Source organism: Hylobates moloch, unplaced genomic scaffold (genome assembly GCF_009828535.3).
Source record: "Hylobates moloch isolate HMO894 unplaced genomic scaffold, HMol_V3 SCAFFOLD_2, whole genome shotgun sequence".
Classification (NCBI taxonomy): domain Eukaryota; kingdom Metazoa; phylum Chordata; class Mammalia; order Primates; family Hylobatidae; genus Hylobates; species Hylobates moloch.
In genome coordinates this window covers 11220251-11244357 of record NW_026652277.1, presented here as the reverse complement: position 1 = coordinate 11244357, position 24107 = coordinate 11220251, and the positions used below count along the sequence as shown (strand labels likewise).

At 36.9% G+C, this 24107-nt stretch overlaps 1 protein-coding gene across 9 annotated transcripts in view; it reads left to right on the top strand.

The window, feature by feature from the left end:
- The window catches only part of USP6NL (USP6 N-terminal like), a 150986-nt gene that overhangs the window by 76838 nt on the left and 50041 nt on the right, over window positions 1–24107 (top strand). For 7 of the 9 annotated variants that reach the window (XM_032155668.2, XM_058431416.1, XM_058431403.1 and 4 more), the window contains 3 exons: window positions 6380–6447; window positions 8484–8566; window positions 15372–15411. In XM_032155668.2, the coding sequence (XP_032011559.1) occupies window positions 6380–6447; window positions 8484–8566; window positions 15372–15411 (191 nt within the window). Of the gene's footprint in view, window positions 1–1561; window positions 1812–6379; window positions 6448–8483; window positions 8567–15371; window positions 15412–19950; window positions 20163–24107 lie in introns of those variants that run through there. The other 2 variants (XM_032155659.2, XM_058431425.1) reach the window with 2 other exon arrangements.

The following is a 24107-nucleotide window of genomic DNA, read 5'->3' as shown; positions in this document are numbered from 1 at the left end:
GCTGAAGATAGGACAAGGCTGAGGTAGAGGCCTAGTCAAGAAGAGGGCTTTAAAGGAGCCTGCCCAAAGTTTGGTCAAGGAGCGTCTTTGTCAGTTCTTCCTGTTGCTGTTTTGTTTTTCTGTAGTATACTCTCAAATTCTTTTTCAAAGAGACATTTCATAGGCAGTAAACTTTGAATCCTGTGTTTTCATGCTGCTTTACACAGCACATGACTTAACCAAAAACTTGGTGGCTTAAACAACACAGATGTATCATTTAATGGGTTCTGGAGGTCAGAAGTCTGAAATCAAGTTTCTCTGGGCCAAAGGCAGCAGGACTGGTTCCTTCTGGAGCCACTAGGGGAAAATCCATTTCCTTGCCTTTTCTTGCTGCTGAAGACTGCCTGCTTTCCTTAGCTGGTGATGTCTTGCTTCCACCATCACACTGCCTCCTCCTTCCTTTAACCTTCTTGCTTCCTGTTCAGAAGGATTCTTGTGACCACACTGGGCCCACTTGCATGATGCAGGGCAATCTCCTGAACTGAAGATCCTGAGCCGAATTACATCTGTAATCACTTTTGCAATATGAGGCAACATTTACAGATTCCAGGGGTTAGGATGTGGACATCCTTGGCAGGGAAGAAGGTCAGTCTTCATCTTACCACACCTTGTAATATCTCAAAATCTTTTTATTTTTCCACATGGTTGGTATGGAATTCCAAGTTCATGATAATTTTTTGCTCATAACTTTGGACATAGTGTTTCGTTATCTTCTAGCTGATTAGAAGATTGGCACCAGTCTAATTCTTATTTCTTGGTATATGGCTTGAGAAATTTTCCCCCTCTAAACTTCTGAGATCTTTTGCTTTAGTTGAATGTTACACCTGGCTTAAGCTGAGTGTAAACTTAATTTATTAGTGTCCATTTAAGTGTAATTAATGTCCATAGGCATGCCTCTAACAGGGATGTTAACTTTTGCAAAATGGTTTCCAAATTGTAGATTCCTACCCATTTAAGAGAAAGGGAGAAACAATGGAGGGAAGAAGGAAGGAATAAATAAAACAGAATGGAAAAATTCATAGTGCCATCTTACAGTACTTGTAGTACATATTGTTTCATGAGACATTTGTTTTACTTGTATGTGTGTGTGGTTTGTTAAAAATGTCCAAAACCACTACTTTAGCATGTATTTTGCTTCCTGTCTGAAACAGGGACTGAAATAGAGGCTATAATTTTCACATTAAGAATTGTTATTAAAAATTACATTAAGATATAAAATGTATTTGAGGAGAGGAACATTTCTGGTTAGCTTTAGTGTTTTAAATAAAATTTTTTTTGTTGCTCTATGACAAGTATTATTTTTAATAAGAAATAAGAAAGTGGCTAATATTGAGACACGAGATGAAGGCACATTATGAAGCTGCTTCTTTCAAGCCGCTGTTTGTTAGCGGATGGAATGCTGGTGTAGGCTGGTGTGCCTCATAGTTGGGATGTAGCCTGAAAGCCGTGTTTTCACCCTCAACAATGATCAGCTTTGTTTGAAAATATATAGTCTGTGTAACCACAGCAAGGTTTTTTTCTCCCTTTAGAAGAAGACAGAATGCATCTCAAACTTTTTCTTCTTGTGCTTGTTTCACAGATAGTTTAAAGTACAGCTGCCTCTGCCTTTCTTTGTTCTAGTTAGTTGCAGAATGTGTGAGGTACCACCTAGCAGCACTCTTGGTGCGTTCGAGAACTATAAAATAATAATGAAATCTTGGAATAGATAAGTTACTCTATGAGGACTGAAGCTGTTGTTAACTCCCAAGGCCAGGCTGATTATCTCACAAAGGGTAAAGTACTTTTAAAATTGATGTTGTTTATATTTTTAACGTTCATCTGTCAAAATGTACTCTAGGAAAAATGGTCTGCTGTAAATTTTGTTTTATTGGAAATGAACTTTAGTAACTTTGTATGAATTTCTCGTTGCAATTTGGTGTTAATTTAGTGACAATTAAGATACAATACCTGCTTTTAAAGCATATAATTCAGGAGGATACTGAGTTCTTAAAAGTTCTTGGCAGATTAAATGGAAAAAGAGGTCATCTTAGAATTGTATAGTGTCAATTTTTAAAATGCTTCTTAAAAATACGCAGTTGTCATTTTCTTCTATAAATTGTGCTGAGGTATTTTCCTGTATACTTGAGTATTTCCTGCACACTTGAGTATCCAAGTATCTTCTGATCATTATTGCTTAAAATATGCGTCTTTTACTTTGAAACTTTGTTACATTAGATAAAAAATCATAAAAATAATTTGATTTAATTTGGCTTGGATAATGTAGTTTTTTTTAAACATCCTGGTGAAATGAGAGGACTGATATTTAAAGTAGTTAATCTAAGCTGGGTTCGGTGGCTCACTCCTGTAATCTCAGCACTTTGGGAGGCTGAGGTGGGTGGATCACCTGAGGTCAAGAGCTTGAGACCAGCCTGGCCAACATGGTGAAACCCCATCTCTACTAAAAATACAAAAATTAGTTAGGTAGTTGGCTCACGCCTGTAGTCCCAGCTACTCGGGAGGCTGAGGCAGGAGAATAGCTTGAACCTGGGAGGTGGAAGTTGCAGTGAGCTGAGATCATACCACTGCACTCCAGCCTGGGCAACAGAGTGAGACTCGGTCTCAAAAATAAAAAAAGAAAAAAAATAAAGTAGTTGATCTACATATTTCTGCACATGGTTTTATTTTTAATAATAGGAACTTTTTCTTCAGCTACAATTGTTTTAACACTCATTACTCTTTAGTTACTGTAATATTTTGGCAACAAGTGGTATTGTATTTCAAACCACATTTTTCCAAATAAACTTATTTATGGATTTGTCATGCAAGGAGAGCATAAACATGTGTGAATTTTTGGGATAATGTCCTGATTAAATTTTTATTTGATAATGATGTGACGTAAGTACCATCCAACATAGCTGCCGTTGTTTATAGGTGCCTGGAACTTTGTTCACATTTGCACACGGACACAAGACAGCTGTTGATAATTGTTTGCAGTCACTGTTTTGGGGCACACTGTTGGTTCTTTCAACAGAATTTCTAAATAAGTAATCAGAATGAAACCAAAGGAAGTATTCTAGTGTAATTCTTGATAAACTTCAGACCAGATAGTATGAGCCATAATTTAAGTATAGCAAACCCTACATAAGGATACTGCTTCTTGCTGTTTGCCTTGCAATGCAGATTTTAAAATAATGTCTCTAAACTGAATATTGGCAAAGATTAACATTTTCATTTAGTTTCCTCAAAGAAACAGATTTGGCTATATTTTCTAAAATGCGTTTGGCTTTAAATTCACTCTCCTTTTAGAGTACATACATTAATATTATAAAATTTTCTCCCCATGGGGAAACTCAGGGATAAGAAATCTCTAAGGGAGTTTAAAGATGGAGAATTTATTTATTTGATTTAGAGTTAACTGTTCTGATCACTTTAAAGTACGTTATACTTCTCCCAAAAAATGAGGATGCAATTTAATCCAATTCCAACAAGAAGTCCAGTATTTCCAGAAGTCTCTATAGACTGACAGTGATCTATGTAAAGCTTTATATTTTATAGTTTGCCACAATGACATTTTCTTGGGATACATTGCATCTTCACCTCTCAACCCCAGTCGTTGCCTTTACACTTTTAAACTTTTCATTGTTATGTTGGAAATAAACCTGTGATGCCTAGGACTGGTAGCAGGAATAAGGGACTGGTATAAAAGACATTCCAATAAAGCATTCATCTATTGAATTTGGCCTGATTACTAAAAAAATTCATGCTTTGCAGTTCTGATAATAGAAATGGAGTTTCATAAGTAGTCACATTCTCTGAATTTGAATTTAATTTAATTTTTTTTTTTTGAGACAGGGTCTCACTCTGTCACCCAGGCTGGAGTGCAGTGGCACGATCTCAGCTCACTGCAACCTCTGCCTCTGGGTTCAAGAGATTCTCCTGCTTCAACCTCCCGACTAGCTGGGACCACAGGCAAGCACCACTATGCCCAGCTAATTTTTGTATTTTTAGTAGAGATGAGGTTTCACCATGTTGGCCAGGCTGGTCTCAAACTCCTGGCCTCAAGTGATCTGCCTGCCATGGGATTACAGGCGTGAGCCACCACACCCAGCTTGATTTTAATTTCTGTTAATTTGCTTTCCCTATGCTTTGGTAGATGTGTGAGTATCATGTTTTAAAAATGGGCAACAGAAGAGGGAAAAAGGAACTGACAAAGACTCGTAAGTCTAAAATAGGATAGTGAGTATGTATATCATTGAGTTGATTATCTCAGACTTCTGTTTGCATTAATTCCGGTGAAAAGCTGAACAACTCATCTGTATTTTTATTTTATTGAATCATTCCGTTTAGTTATTCACACATCCCCCAAAGGAAAGCATATTCACATTTTGTAGTTTAACTGGGAAAAGCAGTAACACAAACATTTTTTTCCCAAATAAGCTTTTACAAATTTACAACTTCCCACTCTGTTGTTTTTATTATTATAAACAACCTTGTGCTTGTTTCATGATCTCATTGGCATAAATCTATAGAGGCAGTAGTGCTGGGTAAGGATATGTCTGTTTTCAGATTTTTTTACACATATTATCAAATTACTTTCCAGAAAGATTTTATACATTTATATGTTTATCTTCATTGTAAGGAACTGCAGTGTCAACATTGTTGTCAACATTGAGTATTATCAGTGCATTTTTTGGTTAGTCTGAATAGGTGCAAAGTGTTATTTTGGAACTTGTATTTCTTTAGTTACTAATGAGGTTGATTTTTTTTCTATGTCTTGGTTTTTCATTTTAGATTTTATTTTTATCAGACCTATATTTGGCTTAAAGATTCAGCAATCTGTAAGTCTTATTTTGAAAATAGCAGACTCCTGTATTTTTCACTGCCTGCTCCATGGAAGTAAGCACTCTCCACTGCCCTGGCTGATTCTTTTCCTGTGTGCCTCCATTGCACTAGGTAACATGCCAGTATTGCTGCTTCGTGTGTCTTCCGTTTTTGGCATTTCTATTGGCTTCTTGCTTTGGAGAATGAGGATTTGGTTTTCCACCCTGCACCCGGCTCTGCTACACACATGCGTGTCCCTTCAACTTTCAGGGATTTGGCTTCCTTTACTCAGCTCCCTTGTTTTTAACCCCACCTCTCCTTAGGAACCACCATTTGCTTTGAGGAGGGGATTTCAAGAATCCCTATAGTTGCTATTTTAGTGGGGTTTTAGGAGAAATGGAGGTAAAAGCATATGTTCCATCTGCCATCTGTAACTGCAAGTCCTTTTTCATGTCTTTAGTAATCATTTTTATAAAGTAGTAATTAAAATTGTGGGCTGTGGAGTCAAGACTGTCTGGATTTGAAAACTGTCTTTGCTGTTTATTAGCTTTATGCCTGTGGACAAGTTGCTTAAAATCTCTAAGCCTCTTTTTTATTGCGGTGTAGGATTCATAATGATGTCTACCTTAGAGTTCATGTGGTAAGGCAGGGTAAAGTGCTTAGCACAATATTTGCCACCTGGCAGTATCTTACTATCTGCCAGGCACTTAATAAGAATGCAGTATAGTTGTTACAGTTGTTACTGCTGTTGCTACTTTTAGGAATTTCTTGCTCATAACCTTTGCCTAATTTTCTGTTAGAATGCTTTTTTTTTTTTTTGGTAAGAGATGCCTTTTATATAGTCTGTTATTGATCTTTTAAAAAAACTTACGGTATATATTCATACTATTTCATGTTATGATCTTGACTTTTGTTGTCAGAGTTATGTTTTTGAAAGTCTAATGTTAATAAGGATGAAGGGGGTGTGTGTGTGCCTGTGTGTGTGTACACACACATATGTATGATAAAACCGAAGTCCTAGAGACGGGTTAGGAGATTGTTATAGCAGTTGAGGCTATTGATAAAGAGAACTGAAAGGCTAAACAAAGACATATTTGTATCATGTAAAATAAATATTGTATCTTGTGCTAGTTTATTTTGTGGAGATCCAAGTTCCTTCACTTTTTAAAAGCGTTTTGAATGTTCGTTTCTTCTACCCAAGTGGGCTTCATCTGAAAACTTAGAGCTTTCAGTTTCAGTTTCTACTTAACATCAATTTCTATGAAATTTTAGATCCAAAATTGATTCATGAAGGATAAGATTTATCATGTCCTAAGTTTATGCCTTAATGAACTTGCTTTTTTATTGAATATTACATGTATTGCTATTACAAAGTTGTGGTTACAAATACTTAATTCATCCTTTTATTTGATTTTGTTGATTTGTCATTTTAGGTAGTACTCATTTTTTGTTTTATTTTTATTGTGTCTTAGTTTCATAATTAATTAACTTTACGATTCTTTCAATAACAATTCATCTAAATTTGATGTCTTCTCCACAGATTCAGACCAGGATGTAGCACTAAAACTTGCCCAGGAGCGAGCTGAAATAGTTGCTAAATATGACAGAGTAAGTATCCATATTTACACTTCGAGTGAGTTTTATTAGAAAAACCATATAAATAGAAATGGATTTGCTTTTTGGAGGGCTTAAATTACAGAAGCAGTTTGATTACTTCATGGGGACATAGAGATCATCTTCTCTGACTTCATCTCCTGTCTTTCTTCATCCTTTTCTCCACTTCAGTCTGTTACTGTTCCTCCAGCACACCAGGCTTGCTCCTGCCTCAGAGCCTTTGCACTGGCTGTTTCCTCTACCTGGGACACTTGTGTCCTGGATATCCTCATGCCTCATTGCCTCACATGTTTCAGATCTTTGCCCAGATGCTATCATCTTACTGAGACCTTCTCTGACCTCCCACCTCCCTGTTTAATGCCCCTGCTTCTACCCCCAGCACTCTGTACACCTGCCGAGACTCTACATTCTAGGCAGGAATTTCTTTTGTTTGATTTACTTTTGTATCCTAAATGCCTAGGACATTACCTGATTCACACTAGGCACTCAATATAATACTTGACTAAGTTAAGTATATGGAATTACATATCCATTGCGTTAATAATTTACATCTGCTATTATAAATTTAACATGGATCTTAGATTTTGAATTTATACATGTATAATTTCCATGAGCGTTTTATCCTTATGTTGGTATGGAATCTGTTTTTTGATATTATAGAAAATCACAATTATTGACAATTGACATACCTCCTTATACCTTACCTCCTGAGGTCTATAATGAGTCCTAGCAGTGATTTATAAATGTCATGTTTTGTATTTGTATCACTTGCTTGTAATTATGTATCTGTTCCTTTTGATGATTTGTGAGGATAACAGGAGATTTAATCATAGAAAGCCACCTGCACTGTGCCCTGCTTCCATGAGGCATACAGGTGGTGCTCAGCTTAGCAGTTATGTTCCCAGAGTTCATTTTTGGAACATCAAACACGGTTTCCTTCATTGTGATGAGGTTTTATTTTAGTCCATGAAAAACTTAGTTAACTTATTTAACTGCTTCACTAATTTAAAACCAGTGTCACTCTCATTTATTCCTGCTTGTGTGCATTTTTTTCCCCCACACAATTAATACAGGCCAGGCATCGTGCTAGGCCTTGGGGATTCATAGACAGAAGTGAGTGGCAGCAGTCCTTGCCTACAGGATGCTCACAGTGTACTGAGAGGAGAACACACAAGCAGACAGATGGAGGTGTCCACAAGACAGTTGGGAGTTTGAGTCTAAAATTTGAGGGATTGGTATAGATAGTTATATTTGGGGTTTCTTCACTGATCAGTGTTAGTTAATAGCCTAAAAGTAAATGATACCTAGATTAAGAAGAGCAGCACGCTGTGGACCGAACTGTGGGCACACCATCAGTGACGAGTTACCCATGAAAAAGCCATTAGAAGAGTTGATGGGGCGTGAGGAGACTGTGAGAGGACGACGTCACAGGAGTTGGGAAGAGGGAGTGAGCGACACTGACAAGTACACTTCAGAGATCCATTAGATGAGGCCTGAAGAGCATCCAGCAGGTCTGACTGCTGGAAGGTCATTTTTGACCTTGGCAAGAGTAGTTTCAGGCTGGCATAGCTGTAAAGTAAAGAAATAGACGAGGAGCTTCTCTGCCTGCTTCTCTAAGGAGTTTGCATAAAAAGGCAAAAAAAAAAAACAAAAATCTCTTTCTCTGAGACGTGTTTGGTCTAGAACTGTAAGGTTCGGCAGTTTCTTCTTGAGTGGCTTTCTCATCCCCATCGCTCTTCTTTCCTCATCAGCTTCCGCAAGGAACCCTGGCCTGATCCTGGCTCAGCTCCGCGTCAGCTGCTGCTGACACACAGCATCTTCCAGAGTCATAACTGGGAAATAGTGTTTATCTTGCCAAAAATAGTTGGGTTTAAAGGGGAAAAAAAAATGTTAAGGCTCGTAATGCCTCACTTCCAGCTCTTATTTTTAATAATACATTAAAAATAGCTCTTATTTCTTCGTCCTTTTATTTTAAAAAATTATTCAGTTTTATAAACTCCGATTAACACTTTTTTTGTGCCTTATTTTAGGGACGAGAAGGTGCAGAGATTGAACCTTGGGAAGATGCCGATTACCTTGTTTACAAAGTCACGGATAGATTTGGCTTTTTACAGTAAGTCACATAGATTGAAAGCTTACTTTTTAGATTATATTGTTTCTGTGGTCACCAATAAAATATTATATTGATTTTCTTTATTTTTAATATAATTGTGATAAGGAATAGTCTTACAATATACTTTTTGGTACTAAATTCCTGTTTTTTTTTTTTTTAACAACTCTGTGATTAAAATTTAACTGTTTAAGATATAATTTTTAATATTTTTTGCAATTTAGTAAGAACATTAAGTGCAGTAGGTGAGTTATATTAATAATTCGAGTTAAATGCAAATGGATAATTTGTATTTTAAAAATAATTATAAAACATTTCATTCTGTACCAGTGCATTTTAAAAATAAATAGCAATTCAAACTTTAGTGTTATGCAGCCTAAAAATTAGCCTTGTAAAGAAATATCATTCATCTTCCTTATAGTTATAAATGTATTCATAATATTGCTTCTCAAAATTAATTCCATTCATCCTGAATATGTTATATAAAGAGTTGACAGAGGTCTAGATCACATAAAGTAAAGTAGTTAAAATAATTTGGATCCTTAAAAACATCCTGCACATGATATGAATCTGTCTGTTCTGGTTCTGGTATTGTTTAATCAGATTCCTACAGGCTGGAGACTTCTAGTCATCTTTATACTTTAGTTCCATACAATTTAAGGATTAACTAAATTTTCATTCAACTGTGCTCTTTTCCAATTTCATTTATTATAAATAGGAAAAAAAGCCAGGACTTTTTATTTTATAATACATGATTAAATTTTGAAGGAAAAACATTCGTTTTTTGTGTAGTTCACAGTAACGTACAGTCCTCTGACCTTATTTTCTCCTTTTTCTTTTTTTGAGTTTAGAATTTATTTTGTTGTATTATGTTTTTCTGAGAGTAAAACCAACCAACCAACAGACGGAAACAGTTCCCGGAGCTGGAGAATATGTGCTCTTCTTGTGGCTTTGCTGTTCTTTGGTCATTTAGCCATTTTGTGCTTCATTTTTAAAACAGGAATTGGTTTACATACTTTTTTTATGTATCTTCAGGTGTATTTGAGGCTTTGAAAAAGTAAAATATAAGAATACTTTATAAAGTTCTGGACAAATATTAAGTGTTATACCTAATGCCATTAGCTATCTGAAATGTTCTGAGTAGTTAGAAGACTTTGTTTCATTTTTGTAGAGACAGGTCTTGCCCTGTTTCTCAAACTCCTGGCCTTAAGCAATCCTCCCACTTCTATAATCAGAAGCCTTTGAACTTCACTAGAATAACAGCAGTATTTAACCATGATGGAAATACTGTTCTTAAATTAAACTTCCACCCCTACTTTTTTAAAAAATCAAACTTGGCTACGCATGTGACAAGAAATGATTGCATATTTGGGTGGGTTAGTGTGCAGATCTGGGGTATGAAGGACAATTTAAGCATTAAGACTGTTAACACCAGTGGGTTCCAAACTTGCCTGCACATTAGAATCAGCTGGGAAATTGTTTAACTAGATTTCCAGGTCTTTCCTAGATTTTGATTCAGAAGATAGGAGGCACCTCAGCTGATTTTGACCTTCCCAAGTGTTTCTGGTGGCAATGAACCACTGTACTAGATTTTTTATTTTTATTTTTTAAATCATAAGATGGTCCAAATATGGTATAAAATACATATGGAAACCTGTGCATTCCAAAAAGGATCTATTAATTACCTAAATTTTCTTTTCTTATTGCTTAAAGCAACATGAGCTGGGCCCTAGAAACAAGAGGTACTTTTTTTTAAACTGGCAAATGCTGTATTTGGCTTTTTAGCATTATGGATTCCCATGTAAAATTTTAAGTGCACAAGTACATTATTAACATTTAAACACACCCATGTGATCACACATACACAGTCCATTAATTTGGGGGAATTGAAAACATACCATCAAGTTAAAATGAATTTTAAGAAAAAACTACATTCACAAATCCGAAAGGTATACAAAACTGAAATTGTAAAATAATGAATGTAGGTGCCAGCTAAATTTCATGAAATATGCCTGCAAATGTGGATCCAGTGATTTGTCCACACTTGTGATAGTTGGGTGGGAAGACATTCCCCAGTGAATGCATCCAGTCTCTCTGACTCTTGTCTATTGAGAAGCATTTCTAGGTATAAAACCGTGTTTGAACTATTACAGCCATTAAATAAATGATTCTGACCCAGGAGCCTAGTCTGTATTTGGCAATCTGAATATTGCAATCAGTTCTTTTGTATTTGTTTTTTCACTGTCAGTGCTAAGGTCCATTTGGCTCTAGTGGGGAAAAAGTGCAAATATTTATTGTGCACTTACTGTGTGCCGAGCACTGTTCTATGCTCTTTACATGGAATAACTCAGTTATTCCCCTGAAAAGCTCTTTGGGGTAGATACTGTTTTTGTCTTCCTCTTTTTAGGCGATGAAACTGAAGCACAGAGGTCAAGTTACTTGCCCTCGTTGTATTGACAGTGAGCGCCAGCTCTAGGGTGTGGACCTTGGCAGTCTTCCTGCAGAACTTGCATGCTGAACTGCTACAGTATGCTGCCTGTTGCTGCTTTCTTGTATTTTAAATAAGAGAAATACAGAGCAAGTGCTTTGAAATGCCTAGAGAGTTAAAGGGGGAAGACGAGGACCTAAAGAGAAGGATACTGTTTGCAATGTACACTGCTATTGAGATATGTACTAAGATAGCTAAGCTCACCGCTTTTTAAAAAATAAAGTAGATTGGTACTCATTCTCATACTATACACTAATTTTATTTACTCCATGATGTGGTCCTAAAACAGACAACACAGATGAACATAATGAAGCATAGAAATGGATATTAGGGTAATGTCAAGCCTTAATAAATTTCACCAAAATCAGTGATTTTTAGTACAATGAGTAGTTTAAGTAAAACATTTTCTCCAGACATTGTTACTAGTGGTTTTTAGTGCTTGTCACCACAGACTGGAGTTTTATGCACTATTGAATAAAATCGCTTGGTATAAACATTTAGATATTACTCCCTGTCACACTTGGTTCAAAAGAGCATTTTTTTCTACTGTCTGTCTTCTGTGTAATTTTTGATTCATTCTGCAATGAAATTGGGTTTTAAGTGTCAATGTTAATACAATAAAATGGCAAAAATAACTTTGCAACCTTTGTTGCTTGAGTTTATATCTAATTACAATTTTAGAAACTTAAATTACCTGTTATTATATGTGGAGTGACAGTAATTAACAAATATAGAACAACTTGATTTTGGAATAGATTACACAATAAATATGAAAGCTGTTGCCAAACCAACTGAGCTCTGCCAGATGAGCAACCTCTTTGTTCAGTACTCAGCAGTGAGGCATTCTCCCCAGTGTGTGCCATGATGGAGTTAAAGCTGGAGAATAGAGAAACGGAGCTTGTTTAAGGAAGAAGTTGGAGAACTTTAACATTTTAATCAAAAATAGTCACTGCTAGTCTACTTAACAAAGAATGTTTGGTATTTGGATAATGATAGATAATGTATTTAGGTCACAAGTTATTAATAGAAGAATTAGAAGGAAGTCATACCAGAAATAAAGAAGATAAAATTAATACCAAGCTTCAGATTTTCAGCTACTTATCAAAATGTGTATGTTTATAAAAGCAGACTCTCTGTAGTTTACTATGACTGTATAAAATGACTGTATATGATGTGCAGAATAAAGGTGTGTTTGTTTTTAAAGAGTATCATTGGCCGGGCGTGGTGGCTTGCACCTGTAATCCCAGCACTTTGGGAGGCCCAGGTGGGCGGATCACGAGAGCAGGAGTTCAAGACCAGCCTGGCCAACATGGTGAAACCCCATCTCTACTAGAAATACAAAAAATTAGCTGGGTGTGGCCACGTGGCGTGCTCCTGCAATCCCAGCTACTTGGAAGGCTGAGGCAGGAGAATCATGTGAACCCAGGAGATGGAGGTTGCGGTGAGCAGAGATCACACCATTGCACTCCAGCCTGGGTGACAGAGCAAGACTCCGTCTAAAAAAAAAAATTTAAAAAATATATAAATAATATATATAATATATAATAAAAATATAATATATATAATAAAAATATTATATATATAATTTTGATTACAAAGGCTTGAGAACTCTTTCTACCAATCCTGTAAATTTTGACTGGCTTAAATTTAAACTTAGATAAAATTTACTTTAAAAACAAAAATAAAATTTAAGCAATAGTCAACTTACTAGTTTTAACAAGTTAACTTTTAAGTTTCCAAATGAAAGATCATGTTATAGTTAACATAAATACTCCACCTAGCTGTTGAGAGGTTATAGGCACATAAACTCTAATTAGTAATACTTTCAAAGTTTAAGAGTAGATGAACAATGTGTCCAGTTAAGGTCTCTCTCCTTCCAGAGATGGCTGTCTTATGGTTTTCCCTTACTGTATTTCTGTGAGATACAGGTACTTGCTTTCAGCTTGGTGTTTTCTTAAAGCAGCCTTTAGGTGCTCTTAAGCCCTAGTTCTCTAAAGCAGGGTTTGGCAAACATTTTCTCCAAAGAGCCAGATATGAAGGATCTTTGGCTTTGTAGGTCATACGGTCTTTGTCACAACTGCTCAACCCTGCTGTTGCAGCATGAAAACAACCAGAGACAATACATTCATGGCAGAGTGTGACAGCGTTCCATTAAAACTTCACAAAAACGCACAGTGGGCCAGATTTGGCCTATGCACCATAATTTGCTGACCTAAAGGAATTCTCTGCATTCACCCAAATTGTGGGCCTTCTTTTTTCTCCTCCACTTGAAGGATATTTAGGAGGCAAGGTAAGGATGCATCCATGCCTGCAGGCATGTGTTCATCCTCCTGTTCATATCTTCATTCAGCACCGTTTACTGAGCTCTTCCAGCATGCCAACTTGCGTATTCTGGGCATTACAGGGAGCTCTTGGTAAGCAGCAGCAGCGTCATCCTCAGAAGGGTGTGAAAGTTAAGCATATGCCAGCACAGAGACTTGAGGGGGAAAAGCTCTGTGGAGATTGGTATGCACATAGCAGATTCTCAACAAAAAGTTTTAGACATGGAGAAATCATGCCAGAACATCTGTATAGGAAAGCTGGACCACATATTTACTCTCTCATCCATCTGTGAGGTCTGAAAACTTTTTTATTTTTAATCAGTTTCGTTTCTTCTTGAGAAACGTTTTCTCAACCTCCATCCCTTTTCTTCATATACTCCTGCATGGTCTGAGATCTTGTCTGTCTGAAGTTGAACCCACTGAATTAGTGCTAAACATCTCTCTTTTAGGCTGAGTGACTCAGTGAAAGTGTTAGTTGTATTATCTGTGAAATGAGAGATTTGGACTCTCTAAGATCTCTTTTGGCTGTTATTCTTTTTTGTTAGTTTTGTGGCTGTAGTAATTGTTCACCTAAGGACTCCTCAGAGTAGAAAAAGAATGCCTTTGAAAATACCGTACTGGTGAATACCGCTCTATCATGCCCTTCAAGATGGTATATTATTTGATCTCAAGAGAAACTAAGGCAAGAATATAGTGTTGCCAAAACAGTACTACTGAGAAAGCTACTCAAAGTGCATGACTTTGTTTATGGATAGCATGTGGTTTTTATATTACTGACAGTTAATACAAGAATCTCAGAATATTTTATATTAGAGATGATATCACAAATATACTGTGTCAGAAATGAATTTGATCTTTTAGTGTATATTTAAAAAATAATCTCTTGTAATTTTGACAGTGAAGCATTCTTTTTTGTTTATTATTATTATTATTTTTTTTGAGAAGGAATTTTGCTCTTCTTGCCCAGGCTGGAGTGCAATGGTGTGGTCTCAGCTCACTGCAACCTCCACCTCCTGGGTTCAAGCAATTCTCCTGTCTCAGCCTCCCACGTTGCTGGGATTACAGGCACCTGCCATCATACCCATTTAATTTTTGTGTTTTTAGCAGGGACGGGGTTTCACCTTGTTGGGCAGTCTGGTCTTGAACTCCTGACCTCAGGTGATCCGCCTGCCTCAGCCTCCCAAAGTGTTGGGATTACAGGCGTGAGCCACCGCACCTAGCCAAGCATTCTTTATTGTACTGAATAAAGTTTTCTCTTTAAATTCACAAGTCTGTTGGAGGCAGTTTTTTCCTTATGCTATTTTTTTTAAACAATCATTGATTATAGACCATAGTTTGAACCAAGAGTGGAGGTGGTGGTCTAAAACAGAGGGTGGCAAGCTGGGGCCTGTGGACCAGATCCAGCTCACCACCTATTTTTGTAAAAGTTTTGTGGGAACAGAGCCACACTTGGTTTACGTAGTGTCTGTGGTTGCTTTTGTACTACATCATCAGAGCTATCGTTGTGAAAAAGATGGTATGGCCCAGAAAGCCTCAAATACTTACTGTTTAAATATTTATCTTGCTAGAAGAAGTTTGCTCACTCCTAGTCTGGAGCAGTGCTGTCCAGTGGACCTTTCTGCAGTGATGGAAATGTTCTATATCTGTCCCGTTCAATATGGTGGCTTCTAGCTACGTGACATTCGTGCTCTTGAACTGTGCCTAGTGAGACTAACTCAATGTTAAACTAAATTAAATTTTAATGTTAATTAGATGCTATTTATTAATAAATGTGGTTTGTGGCTACTGTATTTGACAGTGCAGGGCTGGATTTTGAAGATAGGGGACCCTGTGGTTCTAGAGTAGCTATCATTTCATATTGAATTCAGTGAATGGAAGCTTATGTAACTTTTGTGATGACAAGTAAATATTGTATATCATATGTATCTATAAGTATATAAGCTTTTAAAAGTTTGTTTTGATTTCAACAATTTCATATAATACTGTTTTTCCTCTGCAGTGAGGAGGAGCTCCCAGATCATAATGCGGCTGTGGAACGGGTAAGTCTTGCTCTTGGTTTATTTACAGTTACTGGTGAATTGCCTTTATTAGAAGAATAAAATTGACCACCTTTGTGATTTTAAGTGCCATATTATATGGAAATGGTAGTCATTGTTAGATTTTGGACCTCATTATGTCACTGTAAGATAGTAATTAATGGTGAAATAATTTTAGGAGATTTTAGGAGACTCTGATAGGTACTTGACAGACTTCATTCTAGACTGACAGGTCCCGAGCTAGGCGTGCTTCAGAACAGAGAGGCTTGGAGAGCACAGCTGCCCAGGTCCCACCTCAGTCTGTGAAATCAGCCTCTCTGGGGAGGAGCCTCTCGGTAGGTAATTTTTAAAGGCTTCACAAGTGATTCTCATGTACCCTGTGGCAAATAAAGCACCATTCTAAGACCAGCAGCTCTTTGAAATGTGACTGTTCCATGAGATTTTAGTAAATTTCTTACAACAACCAAAATCATTTTCTGTGGGTCAGTATTTTAGTATTTTAAGTACTTAGAGAAGTGTTACATAGTAAACTTGTCAACATTTAAAAATCTTTCCTCGTTATACGTAGCAAGGAACTGGCTCCACACCCAGGCATGCGTTTGAAGTAGTGATGGAATGTTTTAAGGTTGCCCGAAATCTGCCTTCTCCTCCCCGCTGTTTCTGTACCAGAAAATGAACTGTAGAATGAAAGTGGGGGTATTGACTGGGATTATTATCAGTTCATGTATGTTTGATGAGGACAAGGGGCTGAATTTCAGGTAATGAAGGTGAAATTGGAATTGGAATTTGAAAAATATTTTAGAAAATCTTCCTGGGATCAAACTTTTCTGAAAATCAAAACTGTAGCAAAACCTTAAGATGTAGATGAAATTGCCATTTTATGTATATAGAGAACCCTATAGGCAGACCTGCAGTTGAATTCTCTTGTGACTGCCTGGTTCTCTCACAGTATCATAACCTAGAGGTTTCAGCAAATGAATATCTTTGTTTTAATATCTACATAATTCAATAGCAACTGTGTATCAAGCACTGGCCTAGTTCTGCGTAGAATGCTAGGATTAAATAAGACATAGTTTCTGCCTTGGAGAAGCTCACATCCAGTGACAACAGGAAGGTCAAGTATGACAACAGGTAGGAGATGACTGGTGGCTTGGTGGGGCCATAATATATGTGAAATGCAGTGGTAGTGCAGGTGGAGGCGAAAGGCAGATTCTTTGTAGCTGAGTAATGACTGAGAAGGAAGTAATGAGTAATGGTGAGAACTTGGTAAATGCTGCCCCTGTGAAGTTTGTGGCAGTCCACCTTGAATGAGAACATAAGGATTTGTTCCCACCCTCTGACTATGATCTCTCTTTTGGGCTGAATTAATGTAATGGATTCTTTGTAAAACTAAATATATTGACATAAAGACTGGCAGAGATTGTCCCTTCAAGTGTTACAGTGTCTTTTATTTGAGAAATCAGGAAGAGTTGGAAGATGTCTTTAACAAAAGATATCCACATTTGGCAAAATAAAAATCTGGCAATCCAGTATTCACTTCTCTCTCCAACACTCCTCTCCCCCTTTTGTAATTTCCTGGTCCAGAAAGTTTGAAAGTCTTCAGATCAATGATTTAAATGATTCAATAAATGGGGCGGTGAAGAAAATCAGAAATATCAGACACAGGAGGTGCATGCTTGAGGAATATTGTTTTTCAAAAATTTTTATTAGTTTTTTAAGAGATGTGCCTATACAGTAAATGACCTCTTAATGTAATTAGGCTTATAATTAATTGATTGTTTTCTCCAAAAAGTTTAATTTAATGGGGAATCACTAAAAAATGATCTATGCGTACCTTAGTAATTTATTTTAAAATAAGATATAACTTTATATTCACTTGTCAATCTTTTATTTGAGGGTGGGGACAGGATTCAGAGGCTGTTGTTTGGGTTTCCCTAAGGCCTTTTGTACGGAAACTGCACTCATATTGCGTGACCTGCCTTTTACAGTTTTGGTTTCTTTAAAGTGGAATGAGAACTTAGCCACATGCAAAACAGCCTAAGGCTGGAAACCTCTTAGTTTATCAGGATTTCCCCCAAGTTCTTCAGGTTTAAGTTAAGTTCTTGTGTTCTATGGTGACTGCCTAGTCCTAGTAGCCAAGTTTTACCATTTCCAGGAAATGAATTTAAAAAAGTTTACATTTTTAAAATAGAATAAAGTCTAGAAATGATAGCCTTGCTGGTCTGCAGTCTTTATAGAGCATACACTTGAAGCATGCTCTTATTTCCACTGGGGAAGACTTGTACACTAGTGCATAGTCGGGTAATCACAGCTTTCTTTCCAGCTTTGCCAATGTATTATTTTACGTAAGGCAGTTCTCTGTTTAAAATAGGGAGAGTAGTATACAGTCCTTCCTAAGAAGATTAGTATTGGTGTTTACTAAGTGCTTTGGTTTCCCCCAAACAGGCACTTAAGCACATAAACAAACATTATATTTACTCTGTAGAGAACAGTATTAATAATGGATTATATTGTTTCTTTGAGCTTATTGATGATTTTAATAAGGAGGAATAGATATGTAAAACTATGAATTTTCATAGATTCATCTGTCCCTTCATGTAGTGCCATCTTTTGCATGGTGTATAGAATATTGGAACCTATTTATATCAAAAAAATATTAATTTAATGTAGTATGAAATCTTATTCAAGATACATGACTGATAGACTTTCCAATGTCAGGGTGTTCTGTAAAAACAGACACGTTTCTTTTTGTACTTCTTGTCTTCTTCTGACCTCTGCTGGTGAGGTCTAGGCATGCCTGACTCCCATCGACTTTGTCCTCGCTCACGAGTCCTAACTGAAACAAAAAACAAACTGTTAAGATAGGGAAAAACCACACTGTTTTTCCTACTCTCATACTTGCCACAGCACAGAATACTTCTGGTTACCAAGATATGTGTTGGTTTTTCTCCAAGTGGACACCAAATGTATTTTCTACAATTTAACTCAATTCTGACACTAACCAGAGTAGGTGCAGACCTCACAGGTTAAGAGCTCACTTCCATAAGATTGCTCCTCATGTCAGAAGCCAGTTGAAAGTCTCAGGTTATCACCTGTGAAGGGCTATAAATTAGAGGTTCCCATGACCTCCAGGAGGGAACTGGGGGCAGAGATCATATAGTTCTTATTATGTCACAATACACACTAATGTTCAAATAGAGCCATTAAAGCATCTGAAGACTTGAATCTGAGCAAATCCCAAGATTTCTTATTCTACAAGAGAAGGCTGTGTAATATCCATCCATGCCTTGTGTACGTGTCTAGCCTTTACTATCTGAATTATTAGCCATGTTAATAGTGGGAAGGGCCTTGGACCAGATAGAAGACAAAGCTATGTAGATGATTCAGCAAATGATTATTGAATACTTACTATTCAGCTGGTCCTGTACAGGGTTGAAAACATAGTCTCAGATCACTGGAGGTTGAGAGGTAACAAAGAAGATATTGGTTCCAGTTTTAATCCTTCCACCTTCTTTGCCCCATTAGGCGAGGCCATTTCTGACTTAGAGGCAACATCAATTTAAGACAATGGGGTATTATATCATAAACTTTAAACAGAAGTTTAGTCCTTCGCTGAAAACAGCTCATGGGAAGAAAAGTATACAGCAGTGTAGCGTTTTCTTAGCCAGTAGAGGTAATGGAGAGATAGCAGAGGGAGTAGAGGTGGAGATGATGGCCTTTGCATTATTTTCCTTGGCTGTATGTTGCTCTGACATTCTGATAGAAGTAGAATTTTCTTATGTCAGCGTCTTCTATACAATTTTAAAAATTTAATTGGTGAGAAGCACATCCAGTGCCAAAAATTTAGTTTTGAACATCCTCTCCACTACAGGGAATCACAGGTTCTTGAACTGATGGCTGATTCCAGGTTGGGATAGGGAGAGTATAAGGTGGACCAAAATCATTTTGTACCAGAACACTAAGAAATGGTAAAAGACAAATAGGGCATATCAAAAGGACAAATTTGAAGGGGAGAAATTGCCACTCGGACAGGAAGTAGTCTAACCCACCTCCCAGGGGACGGTTTGAGGTTCAAAAAGAATAATGATGATAATGGATTATAATCATGGAATCAAATAATTCTTTAGACTATAGTGATATTGAAAGGGGAGGAGCTAGAAAAGAAAAACTTCTTAAAGTCCAAAGTTAATAATGTCATTTAATAATATAGAAGGAATGATAGGAAAAAACCCAAACACCATTTTACCACTATCACAGTCATAATTGATTCAGGTAGGGATCATCAATGGATGATGAGACCATTGGGTAGAGTCGTTAAGGAACATGATATGCACCCTGTCTCAAAGTTTATCACGTGGATTATTCATTAGTTACAAAAGGGGATTTCTCTATTAATGGAAAAATTGGGCAAATACTAACTTTTACTGAATGATGAAACTGTAGCATCATCGCTAGAAGTGGTACAGCTTGGCATCATGTGCATCTGATGTGATGTGCTGGGAAAGACAACATAATTGGGTGATAATCCTGCTGAAATCCAGAGGAGCCAGTCACACAAAGCCAGATAGTGTGGCCTGGACTCTTCAAAACATCAGTGTCATCAAAGACAAAGGCCAAGGCACTTTGGGGACATGCCAGCAAAGGCAGTGCAGAATGCATGATTGGATTCTAAGTTGCCCACACCACAGAAAAAACCAGCTATAAAGAACAGTCTTGGGGCAAGTGGGGAATTTGGTGTATAGGCTGCTTATGAGGTAATAACCAGTTTTAAATTTCTTGGGTATAATGGTACTGTAATCATGTAGGATAATGTGTTTTCATTCTTAGGCGATACATACTTGAAATATTTAGGGATGAACTATTCATGTCGTGATTGTCTAATGATCAGTTCCCCCTAAAAACCTAAATAGTATAAATGAAATCTAGCAAAAGGTTAATAATCTGTGGATCTCATGAAGCATTTATAAGTATGTGACATGCTATTCTCTCAACTTTTCTGTAGGTTTGAAATATTTCAAAATACAAATTGAGAGAACTAAGATGTTTGTGTATGAAGCCAACAGAATTATTTAATATCAGTTTCATATAGGCTGTTAACATCAGCAGCTCTGCCTTTTGGCATCACTTTGAAAAGTGTTACCCGCATGATGGAATAATTCCATTTCTACCATTCTGCCACATACAGGATATTATTAACTTCTGATTACTTCTGTATTACAGTGATCACATTGCTATCAGAAATAACATTCTGGTTTCAGTCTGTCTGTTCATATTTCCACCTTGAGACCACAGAATGTTATTAATTCCTTCATAAGGTTCAGTTGTTTTTTCTTATGTAAATTCTGTGTAATTTTTAAATGTTTAACTTTTCTTATATAACAACCACTGTTTTAGATGATAAAAACATGAACATATCCAGTCTCTATAGTCAAGGAGTTCATACTTTGATAATACAATTTCGGCATTTAGGCCAACTAGAACATAGGTGTTAGGTGCTGTAACAATGATCAAAATATTTCTCATTTTATAGATGAGACAATTAAGGTACAGAAAGATTAGGTAGTTTGCCCCAAATGAAACAGTATGGGACAGAACTCAGATTTGAACTCAGGTCATCTGGGTCTTGAATCCATGCCATGGAATGCTAAGGGAACAGTTGGTTTTGCTTGGAACATGGAGAGAACTGGGAAAGGTTCCAGGCGTTGGACATTTGACCTAGGTCTTGAGAGGATGCATAGGATTTTACCAAATGATGGTGAGAAAACATGACAGGCAGACAAATAGGAAACATTTGTCATAAAGGCTGAAAATGCATTGTGTATGGGAATGACAAATAGTTCAGGGTGGCCACATCACAGAAGTAGCAGGAGGTAGAACTGGAAGGTGAATTGGGGCCACATTCTGAAAGGCTGCTCATGTGTGCTGTGCTAAGAAATTTGAACTTTACTTCTAGAAAATGGGTAGCCATTGAAGGATTATGAACTGGAACATGTGTGAAGGGTTGTGGTAGCAGTGTGGAGGCTGGAGTGAAGACAAGGATCCCAGCAGGGAGCTTCTGTTTTCATCCAGGAACTCTGATTACCTGAACCGGGGAAGAGGACAGGATAGAAGCAGGAGACAGAACATGGACCCAGCAGAGTGTGATTTGGGGGTAGGAAGTGAGAGAAAAGGAGGACTTAGCGGGTAGTGATGCTGTTAGTTCATGGCAGGGACAGAAGGATACTAGCAGCATATTTGGGAAAATAGTTTCAGATATGTCGACTTTAAAGTCTCTGTTGAACTTGAAGTGGAGTTTCTAATACACTATTATATTCCAGTTTTGTCTTATTGTGGTTGAGTCTATGGCAAGATGACATTCCTTAGCTTATTTTTTGGGGGCACTTAAGTTCACATTTGTCACATATGAATATGTTTTCAGTTACTTCTTCAAAACAGTTGCTAGAATAGTTAGCTTCAGCATCTTTGGTGAGAAAGTATATTTCATCTATGAATTATAGATTCATGATTGGGGGAAAGACTTTCATGTGCATTCAGGTTTGGTATTATTGAACGGACAGCATTATGGAGTTAACACTTAAACTTGAGTGAATACTGATAAATAATTTTAGGATCCTGTAGCTTCCCAAGGTGTGTGTGTGTGTGTGTGTGTGTGTGTATAATGTATATTTTATTTTATTTTATTTTTTTGCCGTAGGGGAAAGCATACTTGATGATCCTTAATTTTTTTTTTGTATGTGTATGTGTGTGTTTTGTTCTTGCAGTGTGGGAATGTATAGCATTTAAAATAATTTGTATATGTGATAAGCATTAGAATGCAAAACTGTGCCTTTAAAAAAATTACTACTTCCTAAAGTGATTCATAGATAATTCATGGTCATACAAATGAAAGATAGCAAGAGACCTGCTAGATCTCAGCAGGGTTGTTCCTGGCAAAGTGTATGTTATTATACTCTTGGGTTGGCTTGAATTATTTGGTGTTTTCCTGTTGGTGGAAAAAAGGATTATGCTTTGAAGAAGTCAGGGGAGAAAGTGCAGAAGAACAAAAAATACCAAATGGCAATTTAGATCAATCTTAATTTTTCACAGCTTGGCCTTCTCTAAAGTCACATTTAGCAGAAACATTAATTAGATTTCAGTGCCCCACTGAGTTTTAAAATTAAACATATTTCTGGAACTGTCTGCAACATTTTATCACTAATAATGTAATGAGGAATATACTTAGCCTTTTGAAAAATATGAATTATAAAAGAATATCTTTTGCTCATGAGTGCTCATCTTCTATTGTGAGAAACCCATCAAAAATTTTAAAAAGAGTTAGGTAATTTGAGAGTTTTAAGAATATGCCTAAAATTGAAATTCTATAAAAATATTCTCATTGGTGAGATACTTTTCCTAAATTCAGGATTTTCTTTGGAATTTTATGTACTTTTAGGTCTAAAAATAGTGGTGGTGAGGCATATATGCCATCTGCCAGCATAATGCCTGCCTGTTTGAGGCTGGATTGTAGACAGTCAGTAAGGAGCTGCTACTTCCATCCAGGAATGATGATTGCCTGAACTAGGGCAGAGGACAGGATGGGAGCCAGAGATGTGGTGGCTCAGAGTGTACTTCCTGGAGCCAGGCTGCCTGGCTTTGAATCCGTCTTCTACCACTTACGAGAGGGGTGACTTGGGACAAGTCCCTTAAGCCCTTTGTGCCTCTGTTTCCTCATTGTAAAATGGTGACAATCATTCCTACCTCGTGGGGTTGCAGTGAGCATGCATCCTTGAGTATAAAATGTATCCTCAGAATGATTTTCTTTTCTGAGTAGACTTGTATTTCCATTGCTGTTTATTCATATACTTACTACATTCGTGGGCCCAGGTAATTAGGAAAAAATATTCCTTCTCCTGGAAACCAAAGAAGTGAAGAGCGAGCATTTTCCGTCTCACTTTCCCCATTCTGCAGCCTTGCCCCTGAATTTCACTTGAGTGGGCATGCAAGAGACTTCTCCCAACTTTGGCAGCCTGGTGTCCTGATGCTTTTTTGTAAACCCTTTGGAGCTGCTGTCAGCCCCTGCTGTCTCAGAAATACATGCATTCTTAAGGCTGCCTGGAACATTCTTTCCCACATTGCATTTGATTTAAAAAAAAAAAAAAAAAAAAAGCCCTAATAATCTCTCTGTTCCTCATTATGGGATCATTTTCTCTGGCATGCCTAGGTGGATTTGACTGCCCCGTCTGCCGTGGCCCTTCCTGCCTGTGCCAGTGCCTGCCACAACGCAGTGTATTCCTTATCCATTGTCCTTAGCACCTGGTCAGATTTCCTCAGGGCAGCAACTAGTACTTAGTTTTTTTTTTGTTTTTTTTTTTTTTAATAGTTTTCCTCTAGCATAAAGCTACTTACACATTAATCTTTCCATTAAATAAATAAACAGCCACTTTTCCTTTAAAAAACTCTCACTAAAAACATCAGTATACTAGAATTCAGTAAAATAAGAAAGAAGAGAATTAAATTTTGAAGTAGTGTTTTTGTTGCTTTGTAAAATATTTCAAAATATTTTTAAAAATTTTGTTGAAATTTGTAGAATACACAATATTTTGGTTACTTTTAAAGTCTTGGAAAATTTAAATAATATCTTTATCTTTTTACCTAGATAGAGCACTTCCTATTAATCTTTAGCTATGGACTAGTATTCATACGGTTCTGATATTATCTTA